This window comes from Trachypithecus francoisi, unplaced genomic scaffold (assembly GCF_009764315.1).
Source record: "Trachypithecus francoisi isolate TF-2019V2 unplaced genomic scaffold, Tfra_2.0 Lachesis_group0, whole genome shotgun sequence".
Lineage (NCBI taxonomy): Eukaryota > Metazoa > Chordata > Mammalia > Primates > Cercopithecidae > Trachypithecus > Trachypithecus francoisi.
Genome location: NW_022681453.1, coordinates 39,423,716 through 39,440,814, shown reverse-complemented (window position 1 = coordinate 39,440,814; position 17,099 = coordinate 39,423,716). Strand labels below are relative to the sequence as shown.

General features: G+C 40.3%; 1 protein-coding gene across 19 annotated transcripts in view; it reads left to right on the top strand.

The window, feature by feature from the left end:
• FOXP1 (forkhead box P1) overlaps window positions 1–17,099 on the top strand; it is a 639,577-nt gene that overhangs the window by 592,698 nt on the left and 29,780 nt on the right. For all 19 annotated transcript variants that reach the window (XM_033210432.1, XM_033210433.1, XM_033210442.1 and 16 more), the window contains 2 exons: window positions 491–578; window positions 13,658–13,741. In XM_033210432.1, the coding sequence (XP_033066323.1) occupies window positions 491–578; window positions 13,658–13,741 (172 nt within the window). The remainder of the gene's footprint in view (window positions 1–490; window positions 579–13,657; window positions 13,742–17,099) is intronic.

The following is a 17,099-nucleotide window of genomic DNA, read 5'->3' as shown; positions in this document are numbered from 1 at the left end:
TCATATGTTTAAAGTTGCTTTTCTACCCTTTGCCATTTCTGACATTCATGTGAATGCATTTCAATACATGGATGTATCATCAGTTATATGAAGTCAGTTTTCCTGTGGTCAGATGATCCTGTTCCAACCCATACAAATTAGACTCTTCTGAAATACCTAGTAGGCCCTGTCTCTGATTGCTGCCCATTGAGGTGGTCTTGAAATGCCACTCTGGCTGAATTTCTTAAACTTATTTGTGTGTAAACGGTTATCTCCAGATGTCCTGCAGAACTTCTCCCTGGAAGACTTTTCTTTGGGTGATAACAGTGTGTGCCACTTTATACGTAATGACAGCATTAAAGGGTGGGGACGGAACGGGCAGGCCACCCCCTGGACTACTGTCTCCTGGGAGCTAGACCCGCTGCCTAGTTTATGCTTAAACATCCTGGTAACTTATATTTTCCTTTTTGTTTCTCCATTTCACTTAATGATTTTCTATGTATTGTTGCAGACATCTCAACAGTGAGCATGCGCTGGACGATAGAAGTACAGCCCAATGTAGAGTACAAATGCAGGTTGTACAGCAGTTAGAGCTACAGGTAAAACCACATTTATTTTTAATATTACCTCAGTATGCCTCCAATTCCAAATTTCTGTAGTGTTCTGTAATGAGTTCCTGTGTACTCATTATTGAATGGAAGGTCCAAAACCTGTCATTGTCCTTTATTTTATTTTATATTTTATTTTATTTTATTTTATTTTTTACCTATTTGGGCAGGTTCAGCCTCAGTTCACACCTTGGAACTGCTGCTCAGAGGTTTCCAAATTCTGGGCACCTGTGTGTATGCAGCCAACTCTTTCAGCGGCCACTTTGAATGTTTCCATCTCTCTCTCACTTTCCCTCTCTTCTCACTTCTCCTTTGCATTTTCTGGTTATCTGTTGTCGGTGTAAGTCCTCGACGTCGCTCATATGATTAAACTGGAGCTAGGAAGACAAGCTGGGGAGAGAGAGATTGAGAGAATGAATGTGAATGAAGAGAGAAAGAGCGAGCGAGAGACCAAGATGGCAAGGCAGCACACACAAAGCCATGTTTTCCCGAGTCGCAATGGAAGTTATATGTGGGTTTATTTCTCATTTTGCATTGTCCTTTTTTCTCTCCACCACTAAGAATAATTGAGAGTTCACCGTGCACATCTTAAACACACATGCACATAATCAGATATATTAATATAGAATGTATATATCATACTTATATTTATATATATCTAATCTAGTATTTAGAAACCATGGCTATGTTGAATGTGCTTTATGACTAGGGAAAATGAAGTTTGCAGGTTTTCCTGGGAATCACAGTGTGAGAGATGGGGAATTTTTTGTAATGTGAGTTGTACTTCCGGGTATAACTTGATAAACTACCATATTTTAACAATAATTCCATTCTTGGTATAATTAATAGAAAATTAGTTTCTAAAAGTAAAAATTGGGTCAGAAATGGAGATTATTAAAATGTACAATTGCAACTGCCTGACCCTGCAAACCCCATTTATGCAGCCAAGTTCCAAAATGCTTTTGAGTGCTTGATGACTCACAGTGGCTTCTTCCTCTGGCTGGTTCAGTGTAGGCAAGAGGTTAGCCGACTAGGGGAAATTAAAACAATGTTGTACATTATATTGTTACCAGCCATCGAAAAGCCTATTTTGTATGCAAGACAGCAATGCTGAGATATATGGAGAGCCCTAGGCTAAGTACAGAAGATAATTACATTTGGAATTTTACTGAGTTAAGTCATTTACAGCTTCAAATAGTTGCAGAGAAAAATCAGCCAAAACACACTTAAACTTTTTGTTGTGACTTTTCAGGATAGAAAGGATTTTTTTAAATTAGTTATCATCTTATATGACAAATTACATTTGTTAGTAGGATTTTTCTCAAAAGTTATTTTTGTTAGCCAGTTAATATTTTTCCATTCAAACTCTGGATATAAACTTATTAGAACAGTAAGATATTTACACAGGAAAAGGGCACATCATAAAATCTCAACATTTTAAAATAAGTCTTTGGAAACATCTTTACATTAACATGTTTATTGAGAAGAAAAAAACAGTAGTAGATGTAACCCACCCCCACAGTTCTTTCATGATTAAGACGCAGCCCTTGACAAACTGGATTCAAAAGAATAAACTGGAAGATCTGGCCTGTAATCACAGCCCTTTGGGAGGCCAAGGAAGGCGGATCACAAGGTCAGGAGTTCGAGACCAGCCTGGCCAATATGGTGAAACCCTGTCTCTACTAAAAACAGAAAAATTAGCCAGGTGTGGTGGCGGGCACCTGTAATCCCATCTACTCGGGAGGCTGAGGCAAAAGAATTGCTTGAACCCGGGAGGCGGAGGTTGCAGTGAGCCAAGATTGTGCCACTGCACTCCAGCCTGGGCGACAGAGCGAGATTCCGTCTCAAAAATAAAGAATAAACTACCTTTCTACCTGAATTTGTACGTATTGGTGGTGGTATTTATAAAGTGATAGAAGCTCCTGCATTTATTTATTTGATAACGTTAAATTTTTAATGATGGGCTAAAATAAATCGTTGACCAGAATTGTCACGGTTTGTCAGGTAGCCGTTCTAGACTACAGATTAGAGTGTTCAGCCATTGTTAATTACTCAAAAAGTGAGCATTTATTTTATGAATTGTTCTTCGCTCTCCACAAAAAGAGGTTAGGAGAAGGAAAAGATTTAGACCATCATCAGTAAATTAAGTGTTTATCTCCTGGCAGCTTTCTTGTTGTTTTTTTGGTGGGTGTGGCCTAGAAGTAGTACAAACATATAAGGATTCTTTGATTATTTATAGATTGCATTTATTTCTAGATTTCCTTTTATCCTTCAGCTATAAATCAAACTGAAGGCAGGTTTTTCAACTTGTGATAGACATCAAAGATGATCTGGCCAGAAGTTAGTATAATGTGGTCGTTCCTCGTAATGTTTTTGTGGGGGAGTTTGCTGTAATGAAGGAAGGGATAACAAGCTAATTCTGACGTGTTCTGTTTCTGCAAAGCTTGAGGAATTATCAGAGTGATGACATAGATCTCGTTGAGAGCAGGGGTTAGCAACCCACAGACCTCAGGCCACATCTCACAAGCTAGGGAATGTTTTTATATTTTAAATGGTTGAGGGAAAAATCTGAAGAAGAACATTATTTCGTGACTGGTAAAAAGTCTAGGAATTCCAATTTCAGTGTTCATACCTAAAATTATATGAGAACACAGCCATACCCATGCCCATTCATTTACTTATTACCTATTGCCGCTTTTCTCTACAGTAGGGAGAGTCAAGTAATTGAAACTGAATCTACATGGCCTGCAAAGCTGAAATATTTATGATCTGGCTCTTACAGAAGTTTGCCAGGCACCCCTGGTCAAGAGGATCAGAAAAACAATTTGTATTACAGTATTAGCAGCTTGTCCCCTTAGGTTCTGGCTGCCTAAAGCTCTGTTCACCTCTTTTATCTCTTCCTTGTAGCCAGGGTGTATAAAACCAATCTAGGCTCCTACATGGCTCAGTTTTCCCTACTAGCGTCTTCACAAGGCAAGTGCCTGCCAGTTTTGGAGGTCATGGAAAGCTGGACGAGGGATATTCATTCATTCTTTCATCCACCCATCCATTCATCCCCCCACCCATGCATTCATCCATCCACTTACCCATTTAGCAAGCATTTTCGAAGCTTTCAGATAGCAGGAATCTTGCTGGAGCTACTGCAAAGTACAGTGATTAAAACAGATAAAGCTGCCCTCCAAGTTCTTACAGTCTAGAAGGAAGAATAGACTACAAAATAATTTGCTAGTGAGACTGTCCATTCATTGGACAGCGCTAGCTGACATAAACAGGTTCTTGAGAACACCAGAAATTTATTCAAAAGAGAGTTTCAATGCTAGAAAGGGGCCAAGCCAAAGCAGATTATATCCATTAGTTACCATTCGATCAGATGAAATAGATAAGAAAATGTTAGCAATTTTTAGTATTTAAAGAACCCTTTCCCTGAGACACAGTTAAGAGAAGCCTTAATCAAGGATTCAATTGAGTCTTTGAGTTGCAGACCTACCACATATGGGGGCATTTGGGATATAGTACAGTTATACTCAAAGGAATCTATTCTTTATAGGCTTCCTCTTTCTCTGCAGTTCAGCATTGCTAGGCTTGTGCTGTTCCATTTGCCACTTAATGTACCAGTGTCTAGAAACACTTTTTAACTTACTTGACTACCAGTCATTGTGCCCATAGAACCTGAGTTATTGGGGCAATCAGGTCCCTCCAGCAGCAGGAATACTTTAAAGAGGTGTACTTGTCCTCAAACAGCCTATTTCTGTTTTCTGTTGGCATCGTCCCTCCCTTGTTCTCTCAGCCACAGACTGGTGCGTCACCTCCTTTAGAGGGGATGACCTGCACATTACTGACCCAAGGCCTACTTCATATTTCTTAAAGCATTTATCAGTCCAGGAAAAACTTGAACCTCCAAGTATCTCTCAAAGTGTGTTATAAAATTATCATTGATTAACTTGAATTTGAAAAACATTTGTACCACTTAGCACTACAGGAAAGAGCAGTTAAGTTTTCATCAATTCCCAAAGGGCGATGATCACTGTATTAGAGGAGGAGGAGAAATCACCCCTGCCACTCAGACTTGCAAGACCTCCCTCTGCAGCACGGTAATTAAGTGTTCACATGTGGTCGAGATAGACCACACATGTGCCCCATCGTAAAAACAAACCCAGTAAGCTCAGATCGAATCTTACCATATACATTGACGGAGGTTCAGGTTGTCTGTCAGAGGGCACAGTAGCTATAGAAGTAACCAAAGCTGGTGAAGGTCACTTAAGCGCTATGTACCTAGACAGCCTCCTTGAATTTAAACCCCAGAAACCTTTTCTCTTACCCCAAATGGAAGGCCCTTGTGTCTCTGATCTGTCAGACAAACCTCCCTAAAGAAAAAGATACAATTTTTCCAAAATAACTACTGTTAGCCATAGGGGATAATGGCTAGAGATGTTCCCCTCCATAGAGCTATCTGTACAATACTACACTTGAATTAAACTGAAAAGCCTTCAAGGCTGTACTGGTGAGATTTCAGGCAACTGGGCAGAAATAAAGACAATGGGTTATGGAGACTGATTTAGACTGTCTAATCAGCACTGTACATGAGAGCTGTCCTGTCCCTGTATATTTAAAATATGACTTGAGGCCGGGCAGGCGCGGTGGCTCACGCCTGTAATCCCAGCACTTTGGAAGGCTGAGGCAGGTGGATCACCTGAGATCGGGAGTTCGAGACCAGCCTGACCAACATGGAGAAACCCCATCTCTATTAAAAATACAGAATTAGCCAGGCACAGTGGCACATGCCTGTAATCCCAGCTACTTGGGAGGCTGAAGCAGGAGAATTGCTTGAACCTGGGAGGTGGAGGTTGCAGTGACCTGAGATCGCGCCATTGCACTCCAGCCTGGGCAATAAGAGCGAAACTCCGTCTCAAAAAAAAAAAAAATCATAAAATATGACTTGATTTACAAAACCAAAGTTTCAATAGAAATATCAATTACAAAAGGCAAGGTACATCTATATTTGTTAAATTTTTGTTGAGAGATATAAAAATATATGGTGAATGTTTTCTTAGCAGTAGAAAGAATGTTTATGTAGAGCTTGTTAACAGAGAGGGGTTGGTTAATTCCATTCTCTTGTTGCAACCTTCTACTGGTCTCATTTAGAGAAGAGTGAAGAAGACATCTCAGTGGGCCTTCTGAGCCTTTTCAAACATTTCTTACTGCATTTCATTATTCCGAAGACAGTTATAATTTTTAAACATTTTACCAAAGGACCCCAGCTATTACCTGGGGTCTAAAAGTGTAAACCCGGAGAAGTGTATGAGGTCCTTATACTATACACATAGACACCTAACAGTGAGACAGACACCACAAAAATCATTTTTGTCAATGACATACATGGCTTTTTGAAGTCAGGGAATGCAGTAAGATTTCATCTGTTCCTTTTTGACGGATTCTTCTGGAATGATGTACAGACAAGGAGATGAGTTAGAAATGGAGTGGAGAAAATTCCCATAATCACTATACATAATCTTATATAGGTTATGAAATGTGCAGTCTTCCCTCTACCCCCATCATGACAGATGGACAGAGACACAGGAGGTACAAAGTTTTTGAGGATAAGAACTCCCTACTGAGAAATGCCATGGCCAGGATTATAAGGAAACACTTGAAGCTTCCGCAATATTGGGCACCCACTGTCCACCGGCCACGGGCCTGGGGATGTAAATTCATATGAATCCAGATTACTTGGGTCCTCTTAGGTGGGACATTCATGTGAACTCTTGTAGCCTCTAAGCTAAAGATGAGATGTCACAAAAAGTTGCAGTGGTGGCTGGATTGTAATTCCGTTTGGGGGAATGGGGAAACCATCCGATTTCACAGACAGAAAAAAAAAAATCTGATAGAATTGACTTCACTTAGGAAGCTGAGACAGTGGTGTTACAGATACATATTTCTGACCACATATAGTGGTTTTAATTTGTTCTATGATCATGTGACATTGCTGAATTGCTATATGTTTTCTCTGATGGATGAAGATGTCCTGATGTTTTCATCATGTGTCATGGAGGCAGGTTCAGGACAGGCTTCCTACAACCCCTCAGCCTCTAGGCCCTTTAAAATGAATATTGACAGCAGGCAAGGGAAAAAGGAATCAACCAAACCAAGGTTGATCTGCCTGGCAGGAGATGGGGTGGAGGTGTGTGTGCCTTTTATTCTTTAAAGATTTTGTTCCATTCAGTCACTACTTATCAAGCACCTGTTATATAGAGAGCACCGGATGCAGATAAGTAAGGTGGCGTGGCCTCTTCCTGTACTACACAACCTAGTAGGGTAAAACCAGGATGCCTTTAACTTCCCTACCAGGCAGAGTCTCTAAAAGCAAGGGGTGAGGGATTGGGGAAGGTGACAGTGGAAAGGGTTGTTGGCAAGGACATTCCAGGCCAAGGGAGCCATGGAAGATGTTGCCTAGATTGTAGGATAAGGAAGAAAGGATAGTGGAAGAATATATTGCTCTTAAAATTCATCTGTCTGTTTAACACAAAACAGGGTGACCAGCTGTCCCAGTTTACTTTCTTGGACTGAAGGGATTCCTGAGAGTTGGGATTTTCAGTTTCAAAACTGGAAAAATCCTGGGCAAGCTGGGAGGAGTTGGTCACCCTACTCCACTAGCAGTGGGAGAGAGCTATGGAATGCCCCATCTTCTGCTTGTAATTATTTCATCTGATTTGCAAACCATTTGACTGGCCAGCTATTGAGCTCCTGCTGTGTGCCAGGGCACTGTCGGAGGTGCCTTCTGTCCCCAATTTTTTGGAGTCCCCACAGTCCCTCTGTGGGTAGACACCACCCTATTTCCTTGATTCTAAAAGTCACTTTTTTTTTTTTTTTTTTGAGACGGAGTCTTGCTGTGTCTCCCAGGCTGGAGTATAGTGGCAGGATCTCAGGTCACTGCAACCTCCACCTCCTGGGTTCAAGCAATCCTCCTGACTCAGCCTCCCGAGTAGCTGGGACAGCAGGCATGTGCCACCAGGCCCTGCTTGTTTTTGTATTTTTAGTAGAGAGAGGTTTCATCATGTTGGCCAGGATGATCTCAAACTCCTGAGCTCAAGGGATCCACCTGCCTCGGCCTCCCAAAGGGCTGGGATTACAGGCCAGTGTGTCCAGCCAGGAGTCACTTTTTAAAAGAAAAAATATAACATTTGGAAATTAATGTATGTCTTACATTTAATGAGTGTGTTTAACGTAGTGTTTCTTCTTGTTCTTTAAGAAGGTATTACTAAATCCATGGTTATTTTAACTATCACTGGCTTCTTAAGAGTCAAAGAAATAGTTTTCAGGGATCCCTCCAGATAGGGAAACTGAGGTTTAGGAGGTCCGATTAACTTGTTTAAAGCCAATGGCGAATAAGGGCAGAGCCTAGGAGGTTAACCCAGCCTTTGTAGCCTGTGCTCCTTTCATCGTGGGATCCTGCCTTATGCTTTCACCCAGAGGATCGTTGTGGCCCTGTTGGGCTCTATGAAGGAACTGGTTTTAAAACCTGGCTTTGGGGGCCATGCCCCTCTGCCTTGTGGAGCTCTGTCATGGGCAATCCATGGTAGCAAAGCAAGGCTGGAGTCCGGTGATGCTGGCATCACTTCAACATCTCCCAAATCATCTACACCAGGAATTGTAAGCTCTAAGAAGATGTCAGCAGGGAGAAAAGTGCACAAGTTTCAGTAGCAGAGGGAGACATTAATCCTAACACAAATCAATTACTGTACGAACTTTACATGTGATTACTGTACCATTAGTGGTGCTATTTGTAATCACACCAGCCTCCTAGACTTTAGCAAATTTATTATCTGTAATGTATCCCCCTTTGGCCCTGTCTAACCCTATTCGAGGCAATACTCAGGACAGTTCCTATACCAGCGGCCTCACAGACCCTCCTGATACTCCCTGCACAAGCCCTGAGCATGTCGGGGAAGAAGAGGTCCTAACAGCATGGTAGTTCCATCTTGCGACTGCTTTGTAACCGGAGCCGAGAAAAAGAAGAGAGTGAGTCTCTGGGTTTCTCACTTCCATGGCCTTCTGTGAAAACCACGACACTTATTTTTCATAATTTAAAATCCTGCCTTACTCTGGGAGCATTAGAATTCCTAGACTATGACTGAGTATTAGTGTGCGTCTGCTTTAAATGTCAAGAGAGTCTTTAATAATCACATGTAAGGAATGTTAAGATGGTGACAGAGTACAATAAAAGTAGGGAAATTCTTCGATTGGGGTGAAATGAGCCATATATTGGCCACCACCTGAATGTTGTAGTTGGTGTGAAAGAAATCATTTAGAAGTTTTTCACTGGTACTAAGTTCTGAAGCCATAGTTGGACAAGGTGGGTCAGAAATAACTGGTAAATGCTCAGTTTGGTAGAGTAATTTGAGTTCTGCTCCTTCTTGTCACGGCTTTTTCTCCCCCTTGTTTTTCTTCTTTTCATCCTATGTACTTTAGAGACCTTTAGAGATCCAGTGTTACTGGAAATGCTCTGCCCAAATCGGGTTAATCTCTTTGGATCATCATTGTGTACAAAACTCCTGAGGAAATGTATACAGCCACTGTTGAAGGCCTTCTCAATCCATGGCAGAGAGTAGTGTCTCCCATTTAACTTCATTATGCTTGGACAGTTGGGGTCCTTATTTAAAAATACCTACTTCAAGGTCTCACCGTTGGCGTGTTGGCTCCAGCATGTTTAGGTGAGACCCCAGTCGGTTAACTTGGAGATCATCATTGTATGGGATAATCTGAACTCATCCATTCATTTAGGTGCCTCTTAAAACTCCATGTGCCCCCCTTCCATGGAGACTCTTTGAAAAGACACTTCCTTTTCGTAATTTAAAATCCCGTCTAACTCTGGGAGCAGTAGTTCAGCATGAGAGTGGGGAGGTAGACTATGACCTATGATTTGAGTTGTTGTCCCAGGTGATTCTTAGAATCACACTAGTGTGGGAAACTCAGACTAAGCACCATATAACTGGGACCCCAGTCTTGTTTCTGCCCTTTTCCAGTTCCCTGGCCTCCGATATGTTTACCTTGCAAACCTCAGTTTCCCCAGTTACAAAACAGAATAGGGCTATGGGACTTGAAATAGCCACAGTAGCCTTTACCTCTGTTAAATCAAAGGAGTGTCTTGGCCCTTTCTTCTCATCTGTCCTCAAGAAGTCTAGCATTTTTACACATACAAAGCCCTTCAGTTATTTCAGCAGAGTTTTGTTTCTCACGAGTAAGAACTGCCAAATTGGTCTTAAAATGATTAGTCCTCCTGACAACATAGAAAATGGTGATGGTAAATGAACCCCAAACCATGTTCCCTTTTCTCTGTTAAAATAATGAGTTTAATCTTAGTTTGTATCTTTGAGGATGTTGAATGGAACTCTTAGCCTTTGGCAGTTATCAGTTGGCTCGGGTGCAATACACAAATTCTGATCTTTCACAGCCCAGACTATCTCAAACCTAATTTGAGGCCATGGCTTATAGAAGAGCAGATGACCTGTTTCAGCCAAAGGGTAGAAAAATATTTGCCCAAGATGAGGGGAAGCTACAGTAAGAACCTGAGACAAATTGATAAGAAGTGGGCTTCATCTTTCCTTCGCATTCTGTTCCATTCTTTAAACGATCAAAATTATTTCTCTTCCCAGTTAGCCCAGCTGCAAACTCCACTGAACCCCTGTTAAGCAGATCCAGATTTCAAACATATCCTCAGCCAGGGCAAGTCTAGATAAACTGGATCAATTTCACTTTTCTTTTTTAAAAAAATGAGAAAATTGTTGAGCATTCGTGAAGCACTAGTCATTTTGCTAAGCTTATTATGTGCAAGAACTCTTCTGATCTTCAGAACACCCCTTCAGAGTTCAGAGATGATCATTCCATATTTAGAAGGAGAAACTAGGTAATTAAAAAGATTACATAATGTGTTGAGTCACTGAGCCAGGATTTGAACACAGCACAGCGTGATTGTTTTGTCCACATCCTTAACCGTTTTCACCCTGCCATAGTTCTACGGAATGGTTGAACAAACTCAGTAGATTAAAATGACCCCTGCACAAACAGCTCCCTCTAATGTTTAGGCCACTGTCATTCCCTTTATGCTAGATACTCATTCCATACCCACTGGGAAAGTTTTTTAGAGAGTAATTCTCTTCTGATATTTCAACACAAATTTTCTTTTTAATTTGTCAACCAAATTTTAGTGGGCCTTTGGATTGAATGTCTCAACCTCCTTTTCTTTGCTTTTCATGGAATTCATAGTTTAAGAGGAAATGCTGGAATATACTTGCTAATATTAAATGTTTGTCCAAACCTCATATTTTAATAATGAAAGGATGCCGTGAAAATTGATGGGGATGGTGAGCCCGTGGGATGATGGCACAAAAAGTAATAAAGAATGTGAAAGCTCTTGGAAGGAGCAGTTAGTATTACAAATGCAAGACAGACATTGTAGACAGGATGTGGTTTCAATAGGTGTGAATGTTTAGCCTTTTTGCCTAAAAAAAAGAAAAACTGAATTTGGCGGGTTTCTGTAATTGTTAAAACAGTTTGTGTTAGAGCTATAATTGATTTAAAGTCTTAAGCTCATTCAAGAATATGATACTACACATTAGTTTGCACTAACCAAACAAAACCAAAAAGTTAGATTTTTGCCTTTTTCTGTAACCTTGTCCATCTTTTAGAAAAGCAGAACTGGGGTGGTACCATTGAGGTTCCTGGAGAACTCAGAATTGGTGATGAATTCTAAGCAGTGTGCTCACGGAAAAATATGAAAATGTTTCCGATAGCGGTTACCTCCAGGGTTTATGAAAGTGGCCGTGTATACAAATTCTAGGTATGTGTTTGCAATGTAGTGTTGCTACCTTTGGCTGACCAGTAAAAGATCAGCTTGGTAGACCTTTGGACAGAAATATGGAGGAGATGTTTCCTTTAAATGCTTGGGATTTGGATTTTCCTTGTACCACACTTAGTCTTTATAATTACTACATCAACACTGTTTACCCCCAAATTAAGTCACAGTTAATATTCAGCAGACTTCAGTAAATATCACCTCTCACCCTTTAATTTGTATTGATCAGCATGACAGACTACTTCTTCTTTTTAAGAAAAATACAGTTGGCCGGGCGCGGTGGCTCAAGCCTGTAATCCCAGCACTTTGGGAGGCCGAGACGGGCGGATCACGAGGTCAGGAGTTCGAGACCATCCTGGCTAACACGGTGAAACCCCGTCTCTACTAAAAAATACACAAAAGGCTAGCCGGTCGAGGTGGCTGGCGCCTGTAGTCCCAGCTACTTGGGAGGCTGAGGCAGGAGAATGGCGTAAACCCGGGAGGCGGAGCTTGCAGTGAGCTGAGATCTGGCCACTGCACTCCAGCCCGGGGGACAGACCGAGACTCCGTCTCAAAAAAAAAAAAAAGAAAAATACAGTTGATTTCTGCCCTTTGATAACTTTAAATTCCTTCTGCCCTTTGATAACTTTAAAACAAAACATTTCTTTAAAAGTCTGAGTATTTGACATCAAAAAGCTTAGGATACTTACATTAAAAAGATGAATAATAATGACAGAAAAATAGCATTCCCAACATTTTAATTGTTCTAAGCCTCTTTGGAAAACTAAATTCCTTTAGCATTATGTGTTCAGAGAATCTTTTAGTTTGGCTGTTCAATAACTTACTAAGGAACAGAGGAGGAATAACATCAAGTGGCTCCTAATATGGTATCATTTTCATTTCCTGTTTGTTGAAAGATAAATGCTAACACTGTACGGCTTTTTTTTTTTTTTTTTCTTTCTCTCTTAATTTATTCCTCCCTGAACCACAAGGGAATAAAAAGAAAAAAAAAATCAAATGTGATATGGCTTGAGACTGAGTCATCCAGTAGGGATAAGCTGAAAGCTTTTTCCCTTCTCCCTTTTGTGCTCTTTCCTTTTTCTCTGTCTTTCCACAATCCCCAACCCCCGTCCCCCTTCTTCCTTAGAAAATAACTGTATTGAAATAGATAAGGTGCATTTGTTTTTTTATTTGGGAATAATTTTAGACTTTAAAAAACTGTTGATTTTTAAAGGATTTAAGGTTAATTATGTGACAGAACTAATGAGTCCCTCCTTAATTCTAAGGCATTATTTTGGACAAATGATCTACCAAAGTATTGAAATTAAACTGTATTCTCTCCCTCTCCTCTCTCTCTCTCTCATATTAATCTCTTCTCCATTTTCCCTAAATGCCACAGCTATTCTCTTAACTATCCCTTTATCTTTAGGGGATGTATTTCCCACTTCTTTTACAGAAGTAATCGTTATGTGTCCCCTATGCCCAAATGTCTTGAACTATTGAAAATATCGAGTTAAAGCAGTCCAAGCAAAGCATGAAGGATGTAGCTTCCAATAAGTAGTATTTCAGTGCCTACTGCGTATATCCAATTAGAAACTTGTGTGACTTCAGAAGATCGTTTTTTATGGAATAAGGACACTTAAATTATTAAGATGAGACTAGCACATAGCAGGTACTCAAATCTTGAGTAAATGAATAAGCAAGCTTATTCTACACTCATTTGAAAATGGGAACCTGTCATCCCTTGGAGCCTGCTCCTGGCCTGCTAATATCACGTGCCAGCACTGTCTTAATCTATGCCTACCTGTTAAGAAAGATGAAGCTAATTTTGCATAAATGTATCCATCTGTCTAGGAGTTTTTCCACAACCACAACAGATGAATTTATGGGTTTTAGCTACCTAGCTCGTTTTCCCTTAGCTTTTCTCAGGAATAAGGTTGGTTAATAGGCATGATTCACATTTGTTTTTAGCTGTCTATGTTCCATGGGACTGCGTGGTGCCAGCAGGTCTAGAACTTCCCAGTTAAAGTCTAATGCATCTAGTGTTGAGAAATCGCACACCAGCACCTCCGGTTACTTAAGAGTTTGGCAGTGGTCATGTAGCTTTCAGAAACAAACAATGAAAATGATTTTATCACGTGCTATGGTGCCATAGCGTAATTTGTAATATGTATCATATTTGGTGTTAAAAGAGTCACGCATCTTTATTCAGAGAAATAACAAAGCATTTTCTTCCTACCAGCTTGCGAAAGACAAAGAGCGCCTGCAAGCCATGATGACCCACCTGCATGTGAAGTCTACAGAACCCAAAGCCGCCCCTCAGCCCGTAAGTACTGATCCCCACCAAGGGGAAAAAAACAAAATGTACAGTATTCCTTTTCTACTTCCCCACCCCAAACGTAGGAAGGAAGGACCAGCCTACTTTGGTAGAGCTTTGAGTTTTGAAGGCGTTAGATTCATGTGACTGTTTCTGGTTACCCTTTATGATGAAGGTCGTATGCTAGGCATTTGGGGAGATACAGGATGATTCAGACATGGTCCTTGCCCATAAGACCCAAGCACCCAGCTCTTCTTTAAGGGCAGAATGATTGGTGCCCAGGCAAGGTACTGAAATACATTATGAGAGCTCCCTGGACAAAGAAAATCTTTCTGAATGGTAGGAACACAGAGAAGACAGCTAAACCATGACAGCAAAGGAAAGGGCATTTCAGCTCAGGTAAGCTGAGAGACAGTGGTGTTTAGGAAAAAGAGCAGGGACTAGTCCAGTCTAACTCTAACGGAGGAAAGACATAGGAAACCTACTATTGGAATAGAGGCTAAATTATGGAGAGGCTGTAGTGGTTACTGAGGAGTTTGAAATGAAAATTATTCTTTCACAGTTAGGCGACCAAACACAGTACACTGAAATTACATTTGATTGGTAAGAATCTCCTCTTTCTTGCCTTGTTCCCTTTTACTGGACCTCGAAGGGTGTCATCCCAGCACAGGCTGTTAATATCGAAGCAGAAGGATCGTGTTTGAACCTAAAACTTTTTCTTGGACCGCTTGTAATAAATCGATCTCTTTAATGGTCGTATTTCTCTTACATTTCCAAAGTTCTCCTAGTAGCTTTAACTGATTATTCAAAATGGAGACAGTGCTTTGCTTCTTGATTTTAAGATTTGTAAAATTTAAAGGTACACTGCCTTTATTTGATTTTGCTTGGAGTCACTGTGTGAAAATTAATTGAGCGTTGACAATCTATAGTTAGTACCAGCAATTTTAATCAATATGCAATGATGCAGCGTAATGGCAAAGTATTGGTTTATCTGTTTTGACTGATTTTTTTCTATAAATAAAGCAAACATACACCCATATATGTATGATTTATGGTGATAGAAATAAAACGGAGTCAGACTATTAACCCAGCAAATATGGTAGCCTGCCAAGATGCAGTTGGCAGGCAAAATTAATGTCTGAAACAGAACACATTACTGAGATATAGGACATAAAATCATTAAACACTTCGTGCATCCATTTTTACCAGGAAGGAGTCCTTAGTTTCCGTGTATTTTACAGTAAATGGCTGTAGGACTGGATGTGTAGGCTACCAAAAAGAAAGGAAAAAAAGAACCAGCTCATTCAGTGTTGTGGCATCAGTAGTCAACTGTGCTGTTTCTAACAGCCCCTCCTTCTAAGGAGGATATTGGAAAGATCTTGAACCCAGCTGAGCAAATTGATGAGCCTCTGACACGACTTGGCTGAAGTTATCTCGAAGAAGTATAGCTGACTGCACAGGGCATTCACTGCCTTGGAACTTTCTGAAAGTCTTAAGATGGCTTTAATGAAATGGTTTTCCCAGATTGAAGGGTTCGAGTCTTTGCACCTAGCAACAAGAATGAGATTATCTCTATCTTCTTCCACGGATCAAAAACAGTGATAGGATAATGGTTGGACCCAGCACCCAAGGTGTGGATCTTGGGGCTCCTTGGGAAGAGGAAGGTTACAATTAAAGGAACTACAAAACCCCGTAGGGCACTTGGCGAGTGACTGGGCTGGGTGTTGGCAGAGAGCACCATGTATGTAAGCCCCCGTGGGCCACAAAAGGACCACTGGATTCTTCATGGAGGACCAGTGTTAAGCAGCCGGTAAACAGGGAAAAGCATGGGGCGGGGCCGGAGTGAACAGGGATGGAAGGTTTGTCTTGATTAGTATTAAAAAAAAATGTTTTACATTCTAGAAAATTATAACTTTGAAGGGGACCTCCTACTAAATTTATTTTTAACTGCTCTATTGAAAATTCTCTACCACTAGTCAACATTATCTCTTAGTAGCTCAGCACAGTATTTCTTTATTAAAAGAAATAGGCACGAATATTTTTGACTGAAAAATTAATAGCTTTTGAATTCATACACAGCAGGTTTTCTTTTGCAAAGAAGTCCAATATCGCTGCACAGCACTTCTATAACCATTTATTTAGAGTCCAAGTCAAACCTTTGACAGCTAGAGCAGCGCTACAAGCCAATATAAAGAACTCCAAGATGTAAACCAACAATAGGCCGTCTGTGTGAGGTTTGCCATTGTCAAATACATAGATTGTTTGGATTAGTTTATGTAAATGTACTGTTGTATTACCCTTTGAAAAAAAAAAGATCACATTTGTGTATGAAAAGTGGTTCCCTTCACAGGCAGCATTATAAATTCCTTATCCTTTAACTCACATGTAAGAAGTAAAAATTGGTGCCTGACAAGCAGATATTGTGTGACACTCTGTTGTCGGAGTGAACCTGCCTTCTTTTCATTTATTGGAAAATAGAAAATTTTATTACAGATACCATCTTATAAATCAGGAATTATTAAAATATGTATAGGTGAGGCATTGGGAAATTAATTATAAAAGGTAGACGTGTAATGTTTTGCATAAATTTCCACTTCTTTGCCAAAAAGAGAAAAAAAAAAAGGGCGCACACATACAGCAAACCCTTGATGCTTTCAACTTTAAGGGCCCAGAGCTTTCTGGTGACTAATTCTCACATGCGAAATATTCTCTGCAGTCTGTAATTAATTTATTCCACCCTAAATAATAGAATGCATGGTGTTTGTTTGAATGAGTATCCTTCTAGAATCTTTGATTTGAAACAAGCAGTCACCAGGATTCAAATCTAATCATAGATGGGGACTTTGATTTTACAACCTTGCCAGTAAGTTCATGAAGCTTTTTCTTTTTTCCATTTCTTTGTAAAAGAAACCTCGTGTTTATTTTAAAATTCTTAGTCACTAAGTGATAGAATACTTTGCTGTAAATGTTGCTTTTCACTAAATGCCATTTGGGTGTTAAGTGTCATTTGCTGTATCCAATCATCCAACCAGTCCTCATTTCTTTGCATCAAAGAAACTGCTAAAATGTTCTTAGATTGTGTTTACATCCGCTCATAGACGCATTTTCTGGATCCTATTGTGGGACTCATCAGATTTGGATAGTTAGAGGATATGCTCATCTTGGGAAGGTGCCCAAGTTTTTAGACATGGATCTGAGGAAGGAAGCTTATGAGTGAACTGGGACAGGAGCTCAGGGGCTTCCCATCCCTCAGACTCCTTCGACAGCCTTTCTTCTTGCTTGCTGTCACGTCTCTTTAAACCTAAGTAAAACCTTCCTTTCAGAACAAAACCAAAGACTCAAGGTGCAAGTTGGTTATGGAAAGGGA